This window comes from Rhea americana, unplaced genomic scaffold (genome assembly GCF_003343005.1).
Source record: "Rhea americana isolate MKP2758 unplaced genomic scaffold, rheAme1 scaffold_205, whole genome shotgun sequence".
Classification (NCBI taxonomy): Eukaryota; Metazoa; Chordata; class Aves; order Rheiformes; family Rheidae; genus Rhea; species Rhea americana.
The window spans coordinates 87116-106537 of record NW_028186206.1 but is presented as its reverse complement, the minus strand read 5'-3'; the positions used below and the strand labels follow the sequence as shown (position 1 = coordinate 106537).

Below are 19422 nucleotides of genomic sequence, written 5' to 3'. Positions count from 1 at the left end.
GCTCATTTTTAGTTTCAATGTGGACTTAATTTAAATTTCACTGTTGCTGCATGCTGGCATTTCAAAATGTTCCAGAGCTCATTTATTTGGGTAGTTCTTCAGGGAAGACAGGGTACTTACTTTAGACRGGGGGCAGTCCATTGCTACTGTAGATACAGACTAGAAGACTGGTGGGATAGGCTGACACTGGACCAARTTGTTAGAGAAATGATTTAGAAAGTTACTACAGCTTTTGGGTTGTGCCGTTAATTACTTGCTGATTTCTATTTTAGATGTAAGAAGAGTTGGTGTGAACTTTTTTTACTTTCCATAGAAAAGGATTAAAAGCACTTACCATCCCCAAGGAAAAACTTATGTAACTGCCCTGATGCAAAGCATATTTTAGATTGTGAGCTCAGTTGCACAACCATGTAGATAGAAGATGTAGCTTTACAGTGGTTCAAGTGTTCAGCAGCAGTACTYGCTTAAGCAGCTCCTCCTTAAGATCTTTTGTGTTCTCTAATCTGATTTAAAATGCAGCTGCCTAAACAGTTAGGTTGGTGGACTGAATTGAGATTAAGTGAAGGAATTATTTAAGATAGCCTTGCCACCCAATGCTATCTGTCAAATTGTGGCCGAAGTCCAACTCTGCTAGGCTGCTGTGTGCCATACAACAAGTTGTTTCCCAGCTATTGCTGTTCAATCTAACACTTAAAATGTTTTGTAAGAATCTTCAGAAAAAATATATCATTGCTTGGCTATCGTATTGCTAATCTTTTTAAGTGTTTGCAGTAGAGGTTTTCGTGATGTTAATGCACAATTCTGTTCTGAATTTCAAAAATCTGCATCTCTTGCACAATACACTGGTAAAAACATTTTTGTGCTAAACATTAGTGAATACCCTTATTCATATTTTATGGCACTGAGAGTAGTATTTGAGAGGTGAGTTGTGTAAAAGCTTGTTTAAGCTTTGGTCTCTGGAGGCAAGGCAGAAGTGTTGCCTAACAATCTAGCATACTGTTCATTCCTTGTACCATTGTTGAGTTATTTTTCTCTATTTTTAAACAAAATTGAATGTATTGGATGAAGTTATTTTCAGATCTGTTTTGCACAGGTCATAATTTTGTATATCTCATTGTTTACAGTTCAAGAGTGGTTTGATGTATTTGAAAGAACCTGGAGGATGTCTGTTTTTAATCATTTAAATTAAATTGAATTTTTTCTCCATAGGTCTTCCTATGTTTTCAGAGAATTGCTGCTGATATCCTTGGCATCAAATTAAACAAAGCAGAAATGGAACAGTCACAGGTGGTTTTCCACAAATACATGCTTTTCTTAAGTATTTTACATACTGTGTGTGTGTGTGTGTGTATATATATATATAAAAAAATAATATATTTAAAAAACCTAATTGCAAATAAATAACTTTCCTTTAAAGCAGGCTGCATCTGTTGTTCTGGAGACAGTCATTAACTTTTATAACAGCATTTGTGTGTAATCTTTATGTATCCAGCATGGTAAACTTTCTGAAACAAGCATATGTATGTTCAAAAAATTAGAAAAAAGGGTAGTTCATGAGCTTTATTTGTTTAAAAATAATTTCCAAGAATTTCTTTGCATACTAAAACCTCTTTCTGTATCTGTATATACAGGTACTCTTAAATATACGTTAATGTACACTGACACTGGAAATGTCTTTACAGTAATTTTGTTCTTTGTAAATTCTTTACACGTTTAAAAATTTTTATTTTAGAGCACTACAAATTTAAGTAACAGAGGGCAGGAGCTTCTGTGGGTGGGAATGTTATAAATTGTTCATTGTAGACACTTAGAAGAAACAATATTATTGTCAATCACACAAGACAGTCAAGAATTAACTGTGAAATCCTGTGATTGGATGATCCTGGATTTTAGGTTTTWTTGAGAGTCTGTATAAGGTAGAAAGAGAGCACAAGTCTTTCCTAAGTAATGACTCTCTGCCCCAGAGAGGGAATAGTGAGTTTTAAAGATTGCTATTTGCTATTTTATTGTGAGGTGCAAATGGGAAACGAATCCTGTTTTGGTTCAATATACCCATTCTCAAAAGCAGCAGACCTAAAGAATCATGCGTTTGGCTGCCTATATTTCAATTCCCTGGTTTCTGTAATTATTTTTCCTCGTTGTTCCAGTCCCAAATAATTTCCTCCCAGAGCAATTTCAGGGTTTCTGCCCTTGCATTTCTTGGTTTGTTCTTTGCATTATGGGTGTTATCTTGGAAATTTCCTAATATTTCCTCTGCTGTAAATAAGAGCTGAGAGGGGAGAATATTTCTCAGCAGTAAATGGGAAGGTCATCTAGGAGATCTTTCTCTATTCTCTTATATTAATTTGTGGTGAGTTAGAAATGTGAATATAATTATGCAGATTTGCTGTGAACACATGGCAAAACCCARTTGTGTGTCCTACTTTGAACTGTAGAAGAGTTTTGTTCTGTTTTTTTTTTAAAGAAGATTTCCTGCTGTTCAGTAATTGTCACATGCAAAATAGCTCTAATGAGCAATGTTTTATACCCTATTGAAGAAGTGGTGAAAAGATGTTCTCAATATTTTTTACTTTAAACTGGAACTATACTAAATTGAGGTGTGAGTACTTSCTTACCTGTATCTACCAGAGTTGGAAAGCACTTTGTGTATATTAGTGAATGTTACGAGAACAAAAATGTGATAATTGTTCAAATAAGCAACGAAGCAAAAGGTTTTCCAATTAAAACTCCTCTTCCCATACCACCCCTTCCCTGTTCCTGCTTTCAAAAATAATTTTCCTGCCAGGAAGACTGTTTAGGTTTAAACCAAAAGCATTTTACAAATGCGGTTTCAGAAACCTCAGAAAACAAAGATTACACTACTGAGGCAACCCTTACTATAGCATGAAATTTGAGACTACAATACAGTTATTTTAAATTTACTCCTTAAACCAAAAGGTGGCTATGCTAGTGGCTTAGTATCCTGGAATTGCTAGTTGATACTATTATTAAACAAGTCCCCCCAGAATAAGTCAACAAGTTTATTACARAAAGCAAAACACTTCTTATGTACAGCTTGGTGTCCTGCTTCTTGAAACACACAATAAATATGTAATTTCTGAAAGTGTTTCACCACGGCAATGTTTACAGTCTGTGTTGAATTGGTCAAATAGAAAACTGTATTGCAAACAGTAAAATGGGGAACTATACTTGGGGTGCATACCTAACAAGCAAGGCAAAAGAGCTTTGGAAAACTTTAAGTTGTAGGTAGAAAAATTCTGCATGTATCTTTTCAATGCTTTTTCACTAGTAAGGCACCATCCATCTATTATTCTGAGCTGCATGATGACTTGTGTATAAATAATTTGTCACCTAAAGAGTTCTTTAATTTTTCTTTGGTTGTTTAACTTGCACTGRAACACCAGTCTTATGTTAGGTCAGTCAGTCAGTGTTGTGTGAGAGGAAGAAAATTTTTCCTCTTCTGATGATTTGGGTAAAAGTTTTGGATAGGTACACAAATATGTTAAGTTCAAAAGAAGATATGAGAAATGGGACAGCATTTRTATGGAACATTGTAGCTTTCTAAAGAAAGCTTCTTTAAATAAGCACCTATATGTAACTCTGAATCAAGAACACAGAACTTTGTGTTAAATCAATATCAGCTTTAAGCAGACTTCTTTCTACCTTAGTATTATAATTTCAATCCCTAATTTTGTTGGAGATACGTGGATTAAGCAAAGTTGATATTATGCAAATTGCAGTAGCAATAGCCGATAGCTAGATCATTTGCATAAATTAAGTAGTTACTGTGGCCCTTGCACACTAATGTGGATTCAAGCTGTAGTGGTTTCAAATACAAAAGAGAACCCTAAACCTGTAAGTGGAGTTGGATAGAACAGAAACCTCACTGTCATGTCATTCAGGTCCAGCAGAAGTCTCTACACGGTGAGATACTGGGCATGCAGCTGAAGAATGAGCACTGTAAAGCAACTACCAATCTTTCCGAGATTCTGCTAATGAAGCATARTTTCAATCTATTCTGAACAAGTAAGAWTTTAACGGGATAACATTTGCTCCCTTTAAGAGTGCCATCTTGAGTGGGCAGTAGGAATTTCCCAAAATTAAATCAGTGAGAAACCAATGGAAATTGTTTAGAGCTGCAGTCAGTATCTGAATATCATTGTTTTATGGAACTGAATTCCCTAGCCCTTGCTTAATATAGTAAAGGGAAAGTCTCTGCATAAGATAGGAGAAGAAAAGCTTTAATCTTCMTCTCCTCAGAGAGATGAATAGAAGGATGTTTCTTGAGAGGAATCTGTATTTATTAATCTCCGGTGGAAAAATGTAACTGAAGTTATRTGTGGATACTATATCCCCAAAGTGTGGAACTGATCTCTTGGCTGGGAGGAGGAGGTGTTAGTTGATTTTTATTGTTAGGGAACTGAAGTGGTACATTAGAACATAGAGATGTGGAGTTGGTTTTTGGTTTACCACACCACAGACATTTTGTATGTCTGTGACAGATCACTTAGTGTGTCTTTTGTATTTTTTTTTTTCTCCTTCCATCTACAAAGTGGATATTAGGCTTTCTTACATTGTAGAACAGTTCTGTGAATGTGTTTTTTAAGAAAAAGGAGAGGAAAAAACAAAAAAAGCAAGCAAGATTCATCCATAAATCAATAAACATACAAGTGTTGACTTAGATTGCATGTTTTAACAAAGAATAAAATAYACTTTAGTTTTACAAATGTGCTCTATTTACATCTGTGATTATCACAGATTACCTACAGAATGGTAGAGGTTGGAAGGGACCTCTAGTGCAACCCCCCTGCTCAAGCAGGGTCAGCTAGAGYGTGTTGCACAGGATCACATCCAAGTGGAATTTAAATATTTTATCTTTGAATTTCAATTATTTTGTGTAATATGAGGATAAAATTAAATTTTTTGATTTTGAAAAGTGAGAAAGTTGCTTGAAGACATTTGTCAGAGAGCATGAAATATCTTCAAATGTAACACATTTAGTCAAGGTAGTAACTAAGGATAAAATGAAATACTGAATTTGTGTAAATCACAGATAGGGAAATGCTGTGACTTATATTTTATTATGTCTTTTTTCATTATTACTGATTGTCTAATACTCTGAATACACTTCAAAAATATTTCCATCACCTGTGATTTTATGCCTGAAGATCATGTTTCTCATATTTAATTAAAAAAAATTTTTTTGGAAGGAAAGAAAAAGCAATTGTCATGGTCACTAGGAAGATTCTGGAAATGATTCACGTGTAGTTAGAAGTAATAGGAAACTAAGCATTATTTTAACTTGCATGAATTTGTGGGGCTTGATTCAGGAAACATCATTGAACTGGAAGAACTGTGGGAAACTTTGTGACCGGATGGATATGATTCCTGGTCCGTTTCTAATCAGCAGCTTAATTAAGTTAGCTGATAATTAGGTGCAAGAACAAGCCTTGGGAATGAAGTTTTTACTACATGTTGTTTTGTAGTAGCTTAAGATGTTAATGCAAACCAAGCTATTTGTTACTGCCCTTTTGCTGGAATTTATCGCTTCCAAAGCAGAATAAGAAAATGGAAGATGATCATGTGCCTTGGCTGCATCAGGGTGAAGTTCAGCAGTTTAGCTTAAATGGCTGATGAAAGTTTTTCTTAAGTGAAGTTGCCAGRTTTTGTGCTGAAGCGGATGAGGTGCAAGTGCACGTTACATTCCACCAGCTCTCCTTTGGCAGCAGCGGTCGCCAGCAGAGAACTCGAACAGACGTCTGGGGGCGGTCAGTTTTTAAACTGTCTCAGCTAGAGCTGCTAAATCTTGTCTGTTAACGTGCTGAGATGACTGTTAATCAAACCTTTATTTAGTCAAAACTGTGGGGAAACAAAGGAATAGATTACTCTTTATGCGTGCCTGGAAAGTAGAGAATGTTTTTGAAGTGGAACCATTCCAAAATAAGTCAGAATCTGCAATTTTCTTATTTTCAATCCTCAGATTGTGCTCTCTCTCTTAACTCACAAGGGTCTGTTGAAATTTAAGGAAATAGATCCTTTACTAATCAAATGTTTTTCTTTCTATATTTTTCACTTTCAACCATAGTATAAAAACTGCATGGGGTGCAGCTTTGTTCCTTGGCATTGGCAAGAGTTAGCATTTTTGTAAGGGATATATAGTTTTCTCATTAATTAAATGACAATTTAGTAAACCACAGTGTGTGTGCGCGCTAGCTTTGTACAATAAAATGTTTGACAAATATGTTAGATTTTGAATTCAGAGCACCTGCACGTATTAAGTGGATTTCTTCTGATTGCTGACAGTGGTTTGAACCTTGGCATTGATATGCCTGACCTCCAAACTGATACAAAGATGCCCAAGTGTGTTTTTTTTTTTTTAACTTTATACTAAACAAAGAAATATTGCAGTGGCGTTTTTCTCCTACTCAGCTGAAATTCCTTTAGAAAATCCAAGTCATTTATGTTAGTCAGTTCACTGCTACAAAGTGACTAAACATGGGTCACTAACCCAATCCTGTGTTTACATGATAGGATTTAGACCAGTGGTTTGAGGAACAATTAATTGCCCACTGATTGCAAGATTTTTTTTTTCTCAACTCTAGTCAAAAGATTGTTATGAAGAAACTAGGTCCTGTAAGGTCAGATAACACTGTTTAATGCTAAACCTCCATCTATCGCCTTACATGGTATTTGGCAACCTTTTGCTTGATAACATCAGACCAGGAGTCTAGTAAATCATGAGTGTTGTCCACCAGATAAGATAATATTGATCATGATCAATTAAACTCAAGAAAAGTACATCAGCAGCTAATAAATCCGGATCCTTTACCAGCCAGTTTGATCACTATTGCTTGTTTGGCATAGAGGTTTTATTTACAGAAGTAATCATTAATATATACTGTTTATATATTCATATAATCAAATTTACTAGTATTTCCTTTAAAATAATAACTTAATTTGATTTCTCCATTCATTTTTATCTTARTATGTTGTGTAAAAGGTGAAGTATTTATTTAAGAAAACCGATTAGATTTATACCATATTTCATAGCAGACCTCCTTTGTTACTTTATTCTAATTGTTATATGAATTTTTCTCCTCTGTACTTACCATACCATTAAAATATGAATATTAATACAGTATGTATGTGTTTAAGGAGGAAAAGGAGGCTTTTTTGTTTTTATATGAGGYAAAGTTTTGGTGAAGAAAATCAAAGCTTGCAACAAAGCTTACATATAGTGTATACATGTGAGCTAGCTCATTTATTTAACTGGTTTTGGAATAATGTGTAGTTATAATGCAATAATTATGCAATGGGCAAGATGCATGCATCATTTTATRCAGTTATTGTATTGGTTGGTGGGAAGCTGATTAATACAATGTTTACTTACCTTAGATTTAAAGGAAGAGTCCATTGTCATCTTTTCTTTCACTGAATTGTCTTSCTTTTTATCCTGTACCTTCTCCTGTCTGAACTTCAACATACTTTCATTGGTTGCACATATTTCACTTTGGTGCTTTGAAAAGGCATGCCATTGAATACGTTTGAGAAGCAACTCTGATGCTAATAGGGAAGCTTCAAACTGGGCATGTTTTTCTTGTTCAGCATAGGACCTGAAAAGAAATGTATTTTGGTTTTGCTTCTGTGTTTGTCATTTTATGTCATTCATTCCTTCTTTTCAACTACTGATTAGAGTTTCCATTTTTTCTTTCTCTTTTGTTTTTACATTCTTCTCCTTGCTSTCTATCCATTTTGTTGATACATGAATAACAGCATGTTGTCAGGGCAGAACTAGTGAGATATCCTGAAGAAGATAACCAGCGTCACAACGCTTCCAACTGCCAGAGCAAAATCTGTTCAATGCAGTAATTCAGGTATTGATGTAAAAGTGTTTTTTTTTTTTTTCCTGTTTTGTTCCCCCCCCCCCAAGGTGTATTGCCTTTACATGAAGTAGTAACTGTGACAGTAAGTTCTGTTGGAAAATGTATTTTATATCTATAAGCAGTAATAGCATATTAGTTTGGAACTTAGTGCACCATTACATAATACATATTTCTGATAGCCAGTTAGTTCATAGAAACCTTGTAATATTATGCATTCATACATTAGGAAGGACTTTCAATGCTGAATATTCAAAATGTTACATAGCTGCTTCAAATAGAAACAGACAAAATTAAAATCTTACGTCTCCCTTCTCCTATAAGAGGGATCAAGCGTCCTGTCAAATGCTTTGCAAATAGAATATGTAACGCTTGTTGGAGCTGTAATAGAACATAAATGTTTATRGTATGGAGAGGTTTGTTTTATATTGTTCTTTAGTCTTTCTTCCTATCAAAGCTTTTCTGAAATATGATTGTTTTTGAAATTTGCTTTGAATTCTGTCCTTATTTTCCTGTGGAGGGGTTGGGGCAAAGAGAGAAAAGCAAACTTAAATTTTTCAATTACAGTATAGACCTTTATTCATAATGCATGCAGTAGTCCTTACAAAACAAAGTATTTCCATTATTATTTCCACACCAAACAAATTTCATGAAAGAGAAAATGCAATCTTTTTTTTTCTTTTTTTTCCCCCCCAAGGGAGTTCCATTACGGTRTTAACCCTGTAAAATTGTCATGAAAACTTCCTAAGTCATTTGGTGCTTAGGATGAGTAAACAGTTAATTAGAGTAAGAATTAGCACCTGATAAGACTTTTTTGTAAGGTGCTGAAGAAAGCTGAATTGTCTGTTCTTTTTTTTTTTCTTTTTTTTTCTTCATATGTGATACTAGCATACTTATTGAATGCTTTTGGTTTGTGTCTGATTATTGCTGTGTTTTCTTTTGTGACAGAGAGTGGTGAAGGCAGATATTGTCAACTACATTCAGGAACCTGTGACAAGAACCGTTAATCCTCCTAGAAGCTCAATGTGTGCAGTTCAATGACTATATTATTTTTCTCTGTGTTGATACCTTTGGCAGCCCTCCTACCTTGACACAGGCTCCAGGATTGCCAGGAACTTTGTTTTAACAGTGACCATTGTTGCAATGCAAGTAAGGGTTCCAAAAAACATGTTGCACCATTGTATGTTGAAAAGCAGCAGGCAGTCTTCTGACTGGCCAGGTTTCAAACATTAGACCACACACTTTGGAAAATTAAGATCTATATTCTTTTAAATTATGTTTCAATAAAGCAGAATAATTGTGTTTATACATTTCCTCCTCTCTATTTGACTGATACTGGAATTAAGTTGGATAAGAAGTCCTGCGTTTTCAATAATTTTAAAGACACCACTGCTGTTAGGTATTTTGCCAAAGCATTTTATCTTTTTTATCCCTTCTGCCTCCTGTGATCTAAACTGACACTGAGCAAAATGTAACTTGGAAAAGCTGTTGCTGGAATAATGTTGAGCAAGTAATATATTTTATCTAGGGATAATTTGGAAAGTATTCCATTGTTATATATATTTATATATAGTGCAAAATGTATAAATTGTATCCAGTAAGAAACAGTGCTTGAAATAAAGCTGTAATATGAAAATAGTTACTTTTCTGGAGTCTCAAGTTGTCTCCATGGATGCTCTGAAGAATGCTAGTGTTTTTGTGCATTTTTATTACCACATCAGCATTACTTCCTGCAGTAGATATGCTCATATATCTTCATGAATATGGATGAACCTCAGTTTGGCAGTTTGTGCTGTTAGTGTTGAGTGATATATTCAGCATGCATTAGGAACTGTTGATAGATCAATTAGGATCAGTCGTTTTTAATAACTAACTGAATGAATGACTTTTGGCCTGGTACTTTTTTCTTTCTAGTTCAGAGTGCAAGACACAAAAAGGTGACTACTCAGTCCTGTCTGCTTTGTGGTCAACACTCTTCTCTGCTCTTTTTCTAGAAACTTTCTAAGATATGCAATTCTCTCTTGGCACATCTGAATAGGGAGCTAAGGAAAGAAAAGAGATTTCAGCCAACTTGATTTCAGCAGAGAAACCTGGAAAGCTTTCTCTATTGTAAGTCTAGAATGTTTTCTAAAAAGTACAACAAAACATTTGAAGATTAAGAAAGTTAATGAGGCTGAGCAAAGGAAGCTTGTATATCACAAGTGAGAAATGATATCGTCCTTCAAGTGAGTATTAACCTCTCCAAGCAAGTGCTTGATGGTTACAACAAATCTGTGGGGTTTTTTATTTGATACTATTTTGGTATATTTGAAGTTCTTTGAAAGGCAAAGTTCAGTTTTAAACCATTCAGTATGCATTTTGACTAATAGTTTTATAACTACATGATAAAGATTAAATCTTGTGATATTTTAGCAATCAGAGTGGGAAATTCTCAAGTGCAAGTTGAGATATTGAGAAATTGTTTTGGATGCTGGTAGGTATAAATTTTCAGTAAGTTATTTGTGCTAGCATTGCTGTTTGTGTTCTTGCTCCTGTCCCATTGCATAGCTTTACCTTGTAGTTAAATGCAACTGTAAGGTGAAATATCATTCACTTATTACCAGATGAGAAAACCAGCTTAAGCAGATATCCTGAAGTAGCYGATAAGTTTGCAAATTTGTGCTTTCCACAGCATGCAATAAGCTTTTCATCTGTACCCTCAGATTTCTTTTTTGTCTGGAAGTCTTTCCATATATTCAGATATTCGTGACAGCTGCCCCCTCTGTGAGAACCTGAGCACAACCTCTTCAGACAGTTGAAGAGCCATCTTTCTTTAGTGCATATGAGTCAACTTCTAGTCCTGCTCCCAAGTGATACATGTTGCATTGCCCTAAAATGTGAGCATTTCTGACACTTCAAAAAWTTTTTTCCATAGAAATAAGATGCCCGTCAGTCTGTACTGAGGACATACCAAAGATTTTCAGGTGCTTAATTGGCAATGTTCTTATTATGCTTCATTCTTCTCATTGCTGTTGTTGATGGTGGGGAAGTTCTATCCACAAGACCAAGACAACTGCATGCTATTGTAGTTTTTGAGGTTTTTTTGTGTGCTTCTGGTAGGCAGGCTCAGATGGTGGGAGATTCATAGTTTTTAAATTCATGCCTTCTGTAAAAAGCTACCTGCGTGGATGTGATAGCACATCACTGAGACAACAAATTACATTAACAGTAACTTGGTTAGGCTGTAACAAGGAATCCTTAAAGAGTACAGGTCTACTGAAGTTTGTTCATTGCAATTTAAACTGAGGCATCCTACTTAGAGCTGTGGAATGTCAATATGACCTGGCCTCAGTAGATTAAGCTGAGCAAAAGTTGACAGTGTTTTTCTTGTAAAAACTTCCGTAATCTTGCTTTTCCAAAGAGAATGCTTTTTCCTAGCTTTTTAAGTGATGCCCATTATTAATTAACTAATTTAAATCCAAAAATTTTGCTTTTATGTTTACGAAAAATCTGCACTATGAAAATTGGTCTAATCTGTTTTATAGCTGTATTTTACATCTCTAGCATATTACAATCTTCTATTCTCAGTGTCTGCTTTCTAGCTCTCTGAGCATATTTGTGTTTACATTTCCAAGTCATTCTCATTCCTCCTCCCTAACATGTATGTATCTTATTTACATTATGAATCTCTTGTCTCCTATGCCCCCAGCCCCTTCTTTTGCTGCCCCTCTTAACCTCCTCACATTTTCTGTGTTGTATACTGACTTCCACTCTCCCTGCCTTTCCCTAGCCTAGCTACTCCATTTAGATCCATTACCTGTCCACATTTTAATCCTTACAAATGAGCTTTGCTCTTTTCACTCAGCCCTGGGGACCCCACCCTGAGTCTTCAGATTCCAGCTGCCCTCTAATCCTTAGCTGTGGTAGCTGCCTTTGAAGTATTGCAGCAGCTGTTGTTACACATTCAGAGGTGCCTTTGCTGTCTGTAAGGCCCAAGTTCCACAAGGCTGAGTGGAAAGGTCAAAGATAATTCTGGAGGATTAAGCAACCTGGAAAGAGGGGGTAGACTCTGCCCTAACAGAAGGCAGGGGCTATCTGGCGACTGAAGCAATAGAAACAAATTTAATCAGAGCTGTGGAGTGGGAAGGCAGGCAAGCCATCACCATGTATCCGATATCCTTCTGAAAGCATATTTCATTTACTGCTGATCCACATGATTCACGTACAGTTGAATTAAAGCATGTGCCATGTAAATCTATCTAAAAGTCTCTTGCAAAGTGAGAAAAAGTGGTTGAAAGCAGTTTGGCAAATAGTAATGAAGTTAAATAATGCAACGCTTGCCAGAAGCGAGGCCAGTTTGCAGAAGCATTGATGCATATGCTTAAATTCTGTGACATCAGAGAGGTGTAAGCATTTTCTTTCCTGAAGTTGAGGTCAAATAAAGGAAAGAAACTTGTTCAGGCCCTGATCTTGCACAGATTTACAGTGGTGAAGTGATCTGCCTGCTCAGAGCTGTATAACTAATCATTTTGGTAACAGCTCTATATCTAACGATTGTTTTTAAGCTTACTCGCTACTGCAGTCAGTCTTAAGTGATGTCATGGATACCAATACACTTACATTGTGTCTAATTAAATATTAGATTACAAGTGCTTTCAAAACATGTATTTGAAGGATTATTTTATAGATACAGCTTTTTCTTAGTAGTTTTAAAATTTAGTCTTTTTCATAAACAGCAGTATTAAGATATTTTCCCTTATGACCAACTGTTTTGAGTGCCAGAATTCATGGTGAGTTCATGATCTCCTCTCTGAATATGTTGTTCTTTGACAGTTCATAAAAGTTATGAAAACACATGAGGCTTCTTTTTAACCAGAATAACCTCATATATAGTTTTAAAGGACACATACAGGGTCATAAGAAAAATATAAAATGTTATTTTTTGAGGAATTTGAAAATTGTAGAATTGCAGGTGCTTTCAATCTGCAGCATTAAGCATCTAAATACCAAAAAAAAAAAAAAAAAATCTGATCCATAAAACACTGTTTGAATTTAACTGGAAGTAAACAGCTATTGGATCAGATGCCTTCTTCCAAATGCAAAGCTAGTTTTTATTATCCCAGTGGCAAGTCCACCTGATAATGAACCTGGTAGCCAATATTTTACATTAATTTTATAATGAAAAAAGGCCTAGTTATATTTTAAAATTGACCATACTTTTGCTTTTCTGATGATAAATTAATTGAAACTATATTTTTTCTTTATATATCTTACTTGTGTTAGGATTGCTTTTTCATAAAAGAAAGTTTGTAGTCTTTGTTTCATGTTACTCATGACCTTTTCATACAAGTTGTAGTACAGAATATTGTTTAGAAGGTATCCCCATTACATGTGCTGTAAAACCGCTTAAATCAGGCGAGGCTAAACTTTGAAACATCTTCTACTTCTTGTGACTCTCTAGGCCTTGAAAGATTAAAGTGGAAAGAGGAATGTTAGAGGGAACCAGCGTTGTAGGCGAACAGGTAAACTACGAAATTCACAAATGCAGAAAATCACACTGGAAGAAGCTATTTGCATTAAATTCTTAAATGATCTGAGACCAAAGATACAGTTGCCACTGGGAAGAGCAAGTGGCATTGAAGCCCTGTCAATACATGCCTCTGCTATGGTTGAAAAATTGCTCTGAGCTTACACGCAGCTTTAGTTGATCGGAAACAAAACAAAAAATCCCCCCCTAAGTTTGTGTCTTCCACCCTATCAAAATAAGTCTTGATCTGTCTAATTAAAATGGTACTGTACTGTTCATCTTTTGTCATTGACAGGAGACTAAAATGCTTTCCCTTAGCATAATTAACCATTCTATAACCATCAGTTGTTTTCAGACAAAAAAAACCTATTTAAATACTCGCACTCATTTCTCACAGTAACTTAAGAGTTTTTGTGATGGCTAGATGTACTTAAAGCATCAATGACTTTTATAGAAAGTATATTTAAAGAGCTACTTTCTTTTTTCTTCCAGAATTTTAATATTATTTTCCCAAGCAAAGAAGTTACTCTGCCATGTTGTAGTTGCATTCCTCTCAGTTAAAGAACTTGTATGTAGCATATCATCTGATTTCTTTAGGCCGTCTTTATTCATAAGCAACTCTTAAGCAGTTAAAATTTCAAAATGTCTGAATGATGCTGAAAAGAAAAAGCCAAAATTTATCCAGACTTGCGAGGGATTAGTAATGGCATACATATAAGATTAAAATACCAGTCAAGCTAATTACCCATAGGAARCAAGTTCATACTCTGATTTCAGGTACTATGAATAGAATGTGATTAGAATTTAATGTGCTACAGTTTTGTTTGCAAAATACACAGGTCCTATATAAAACCTCTTTTTATAATACACTCTCTAGAAGCCTTGGGGATCCCTGTTTAACTTGCAAATGCCGAAGTTTGATCTTCCCCAAATAGAAGATAGTGAAGCTCCTGAGTTCCATAAACTGATTTCTTTTTTCAGCTTCCCATAGAGAGATGACTGTTCAGCCAATTTAAACTTTTTTTTTTCTTACTCCACTTCATCTTCGTTCATTTTGGCACTGATGGGGCTTTTGAACTGGAAGATGTCCAGTTAACTAATTGGCCCTTTGCCTTGTTTTATGTGGGCGTGATGTCAAGTGCTGAAATAACCAATTGATTGAAAACAATATTCTTTCAAAGGYTGATCAGAATCTAACCTAAAAAGGTACTCATTTCAGGTTTGTTTTGTATTCATGCTACAAAGAGTTCCTTATCCTGGTGGACAAGCCTCTGAGAATATACATTTGAGGTCAAGAGCTTATGTTTSCTCAGGTACCACATTTGGAGCACTGAGTTCTAGAGGAAATAGTTAGAAATCCGTATTTTTTTTWAATTTCACTTTCAAGGCTTTTCTCTACCTCCACTCTCCAATATGATATTTGCAATCAATATTTTAATATTAATTTAAGTCCATGTTTAAAAAATGAATCAYGGTAGCTAGATGTTACTTAAGGAAAATTTTAAGGATGAATGGACAAAACTGCTTATGTTGCATCACTAGTGTAGGAGAAAATGTTTAATATTAATAGTTACCTTTACTAGTCATGATCCACTGATATCATAGTTCTTAATTTTCACTTGTTTCTAATATTTCTTAGAATGATAGTGATTATAAATACCAAATGATTTTAACTAATCTGTGCCTCAGAAAAATGGATCCTTCAAACTATTTCAGGCAAACATTTTTTTCTTTACCAGCAAAACTCCATTTCTGTCCTTTCCTGGCCTGATCCATACCAGGTAGCTTGCAAGATCATGACCTACTAATCCTTTTTGATTTCTGGTGAGCTTTTAAAAACAAAGTAGACCTAGAAACATCAAAGGAGGGTTTTAAAAGAGACACAGGATGCCCTGAGAAGTAAATGTTTCTTTGGAAAGCATTCTGTGCTTTAGGAAAAGGTGAATGCTGTGGTTCAATATTATTAACCAAAAGCACTTAAGCATGTGTTCAAAATTAAGCACATACTTAAGTTCCCTCAAAATTAAGCACATATTTAAGTTTCCTTGAAGTCTGTAAGATTTAAGTACACACTTGAAGTTAAATACATTGTGGCATGCTTTACTGATGCAGAAATTCTGAGTCCATTGAAATAAATGCCTTTGCAGATAAAGTTCATTTCAATACTTTTCAATAAAGAAAGTATTGTTTCTTAAATTTACTGTTTATTGTGAAGGATATAATTTAAAGCTCCTCCCAAGTTAAAAAGAAAAAAAAAAAGAAAAAATATTTTTTCCTATATTTATTTGTCTTCCTGACGCTTTCTCCTAGCATGAACAATACAGAAGTTGCAAATACAAAATTTGAAATTTGGTCCAGTTGTGTAGTCAGAGCATTTGCTTGTAATTTGGTGGACTGCTGTTTTTGGAAAAARTGTTCTTCAGGCCCATCATAAACCAGAAATGGAGAGAAGAGTGTGAAGAAACTTGGTGTAGTTAAGTCTCATTGAAAACTGAATACTGAACTAATAGTGCAGCAAAATTTATCAAGCTCCCCTTTGTAGAGTCTGAGTTGCAGATCTGACATGGAGGATAAACTAGGGCTGGTCCTTTTTGCTCAGATTTGGGGAGGTATTTGATCACCATCTTGGAAAAAATGAAGTGTGATTTCTGGATATATTCCAGTATTTGTCAAAGAATGTTGAGGCAATGTTTAACTGCATAATGGAAACTGGAGAGAAATTTTGACATCTCACTCATCAATCCAATTGCTTTTTTATCTCCCCACTGTCTTGGAAAGAGAGCAAAGTGTAAACCAACATTTGGCATAAATCCGCTGTCTGTGCCATTTAGCAGCAATCTGCATGTAATTGGTAACAATTATACAGACAACCCATTTATAAAAGTGAGTGAGCTCACAACCCAGCATAAACTACAAAAAACTTAATCATATCCCTCAGGAATCACACACTGATGTAAGAAAAGAAGTGGAAGTCTTTTGGTTTAACCTCTTTCCTAGTTCTATCACCCAGAAAGTCAGGGATGCAAATGAGGCTCTACTTGACAGGTTGCCCATTCTCAGATTAAAAGTATAATTTGCATTTGTGGCAATTAAAATTGAAGTATTATTGAGAGTCTTATGAGAGTGCTTCTTGCCTGATTTTTCCATATAGTTCTAGTAATATTGCACCCCTGAAAATCTTTTTGGTTTCAATTTGCAAGATGGAGTTTAAATCTGTTTCCATACAGTCAACCGATGAGTAGATAAGGTAGTTCTCTGATCTCTTCAGTCAATCCTAATACTGGGGACTGAGATGACAGTCAGCGGTGACGGTGAAGTGCTGCAGAGCGTGCTTGGAGCAAGTTCAGCCAGATTGTACAGTCACGGAAGCGTAAGTTAATCAACTGAGATGCCATTACTTTGATTTGTACGCAGGTAACCAAGAGGTGAATTTCTCCCATTGTATGTATGCTTCCCATTCCAAATAAATTTGGTATATATTTTGATTTTCCTTTTGGTGAACACAGGTGTAAGTCTTGTTTTAGACCTAATGCAAGAGTACATGACAAGAGCACTGTCACCAGTTGAGCAATTAAAGCATACAGCTGTGCTGTTAAATTATACCTATACTGTCTGCTCATGTTGCTATCTCCAAATATACTGCAAAATGATGAACACATGCAATTTAGCCATGTTAAGAGAGTTCTRTTAAAATCAAAATGGAGGAAAACACAGTGATTAATACTGGGGAGTGGAAAAAAACACAGTCTAGCGACATAATAGACTCAGCAAAAATGCTACAATTTCAAAGTGTTTTGTGCTTATGTATGTCTCCATGCTGGTACAAATTATGCGTGTGAAAGAAGACTGTGTTTAGAGTCTATACAGGGCTTTTTGTATTGCTCAAGTTCCATATAGATCTGTGCAGCAGCAATGTGGTAAGGCAGAGAAATTCTGCACAGGATCAGCTCAAGAACTGGGCTATAGGTCCTACACTTTATCCTAAGTCCTGTAACTTCTTTTGTGCCTAGACATTTCCAAGTGACTACTCATAAATGATTGCTACCCTCTGCACACATGAATCCTTGTTGTTAATAAGTGTCTCTCTGTGGGCAGATTTTATGGCTTCTGTAAACTGAAGTTCAGGTTTTCTGAACCAGATTCTTAGTAATTTCCAATTTCCTAGGTTGGATTAGCAAGGATGAGGCCAAACCTCACCCAAAAAAGAATGTTAATTCCAATGTCTGTTTTTTGTCTGAGGAGAAACTGGAGGTACTGCATTCAAAGTGTACTTTGAAATATTTTTCTGGACAAGCAAGCCCAACAACTTTGTACTTTTACTGACAACTGGAACTGGGAACCAGTGTAAGAGACAAAAATCTGCTGAATTATGGCACAAGCATTTGCAACCCTAAATCTGCACATTCAGGCAAAATCTTTATGTTGTCAATATAAATATGTTAGATTATGGTAACTGCAGGGTCCATGGAGATCCCCAAATCCTTACCAATCATCTAATGCAGGTAAAATTGTCTCTGTCATTCAGCATATAAAAAGAAACTTTCCTGTGGGGTTGCAGAAGGCCACATGCAAGCTGAGTTCTTAGAAGCCTCATGATTTATTTCCAGATACGAAGCTAACCACAGCTATGTGCCCTATTAGGTTTGAATCATCAATGGGGATTTTAACTGGAAAGAAATACAAAAAGGTAAGGGGGACTTGTCAGATTTTAATTTACATGCTGAAACAGCATTTTGTATTTACTTACATTTCTCTTGGAAATTTACAGAGCCAGAGACTATGGCAGATTGTCAAACTTTAAAAATTTCATCCAATATAAAAATGAATTATTCTCCAATATAAAAAAGGTATTCTGATTATGTTTGCTGAATCTGATTCAGCTTTGAGGAAGTCTGAACCTGTATCTTTGTTCAGTTTTCTGAATAATACTCAGTATGATGCAGTATCTGTAAAAAGAGGATGATAACATAGATGATGGAAATTCAGATCATTGTCATTTTGAGGGAATTCTTTTGATTTAACAAAAGAAAGATTAAACTCTTTAGTATTCTGTCCCTTTCCCTAATTATTGTAGTAAAAAGCAAGTAAAGAAGTTAACAAACTTCTTTATGCTACAAAACTTCTTTAACTAAAAAAGGAACTGTTAATATTTGTAGCTCATACTGTTTGAATGTGTTTTTGTTTTAGCACATATTGGAGCTCTGAGGTCCTTAGGTTTTTTTAACATGGTTGTTTCAACTACCTTTTTTTTCTGATCAGCTCAAACAGGATTCATTTTCTTTGGAGCCTCTTTGCAGTTCTGCTCCTCCATCAAGCAGGTAACGTATAACTGAATATTTCCATATCCTTATCTTCCATGCTCTCCACGTGAGCATGAAAGCTCTAATATACAATTTCCAAGGCAAAGTTAGGGTTGGAACTTAGCTCTGTCTCAGGCCAGACTTAACTTATTCTTGCAAGTTCACATGCACACACCAAAGTTCCCTTGGTGCATGACTAATTTTCTTGCTATGTTTGATAGTGGGACATTATACTGCTTACACACGTGTCGGTGTATATAAATACATATAAATGTGCATACACAAATGTACCATACAGTCATATTGATCTTCTAGAAGCTGATGGGATGGAGGCTTTCATAGAATGGTGAGGTTGGAAGGGACCTCTGGAGATCATCTAGTCCAACCCTCGGTGTAGCCCATACGGGGATTGAGCCCGCGATGTTGGCATTAGCAGCACCATGCTCTAACCAACTGAGCTAAACCTGCACTCCAAAAGCAAAGGTTTAGATAGATGTCAGATTCTCTCCTTACCCGTCTATAACTGCTGTTTTCACTGAAATGTTTCAGTACTGCTAGATTGTGTGGCTAAAACTTAGCCTATCAATGGAAATATTTATTATTATTATAGTATTATTATAAAATATTTCTATGTTAGCTACATTGATATAGTAAATTAAGCAGTTCTGGGGAATGTTGCTGCACACTGGAACATGATTGTGTACAGTGTTATGGTGTAGAAATGACATGGCTGCTT

At 35.4% G+C, this 19422-nt stretch overlaps 1 protein-coding gene across 2 annotated transcripts in view; it reads left to right on the top strand.

Annotated features, from left to right (window-relative positions):
• The window catches only part of RAB28 (RAB28, member RAS oncogene family), a 64840-nt gene extending 55322 nt beyond the window's left edge, over positions 1-9518 (top strand). The window contains exons 6-8 of one of the 2 annotated variants that reach the window (XM_085304244.1): positions 1210-1287; positions 7774-7874; positions 8829-8912. In XM_085304244.1, the coding sequence (XP_085160370.1) occupies positions 1210-1287; positions 7774-7869 (174 nt within the window). In that variant the 3' untranslated portion in view covers positions 7870-7874; positions 8829-8912. Of the gene's footprint in view, positions 1-1209; positions 1288-7773; positions 7875-8828 lie in introns of both variants that reach the window. The other variant, XM_085304246.1, reaches the window with a different exon arrangement.
• Positions 9519-19422: the final 9904 nt, after the last annotated feature.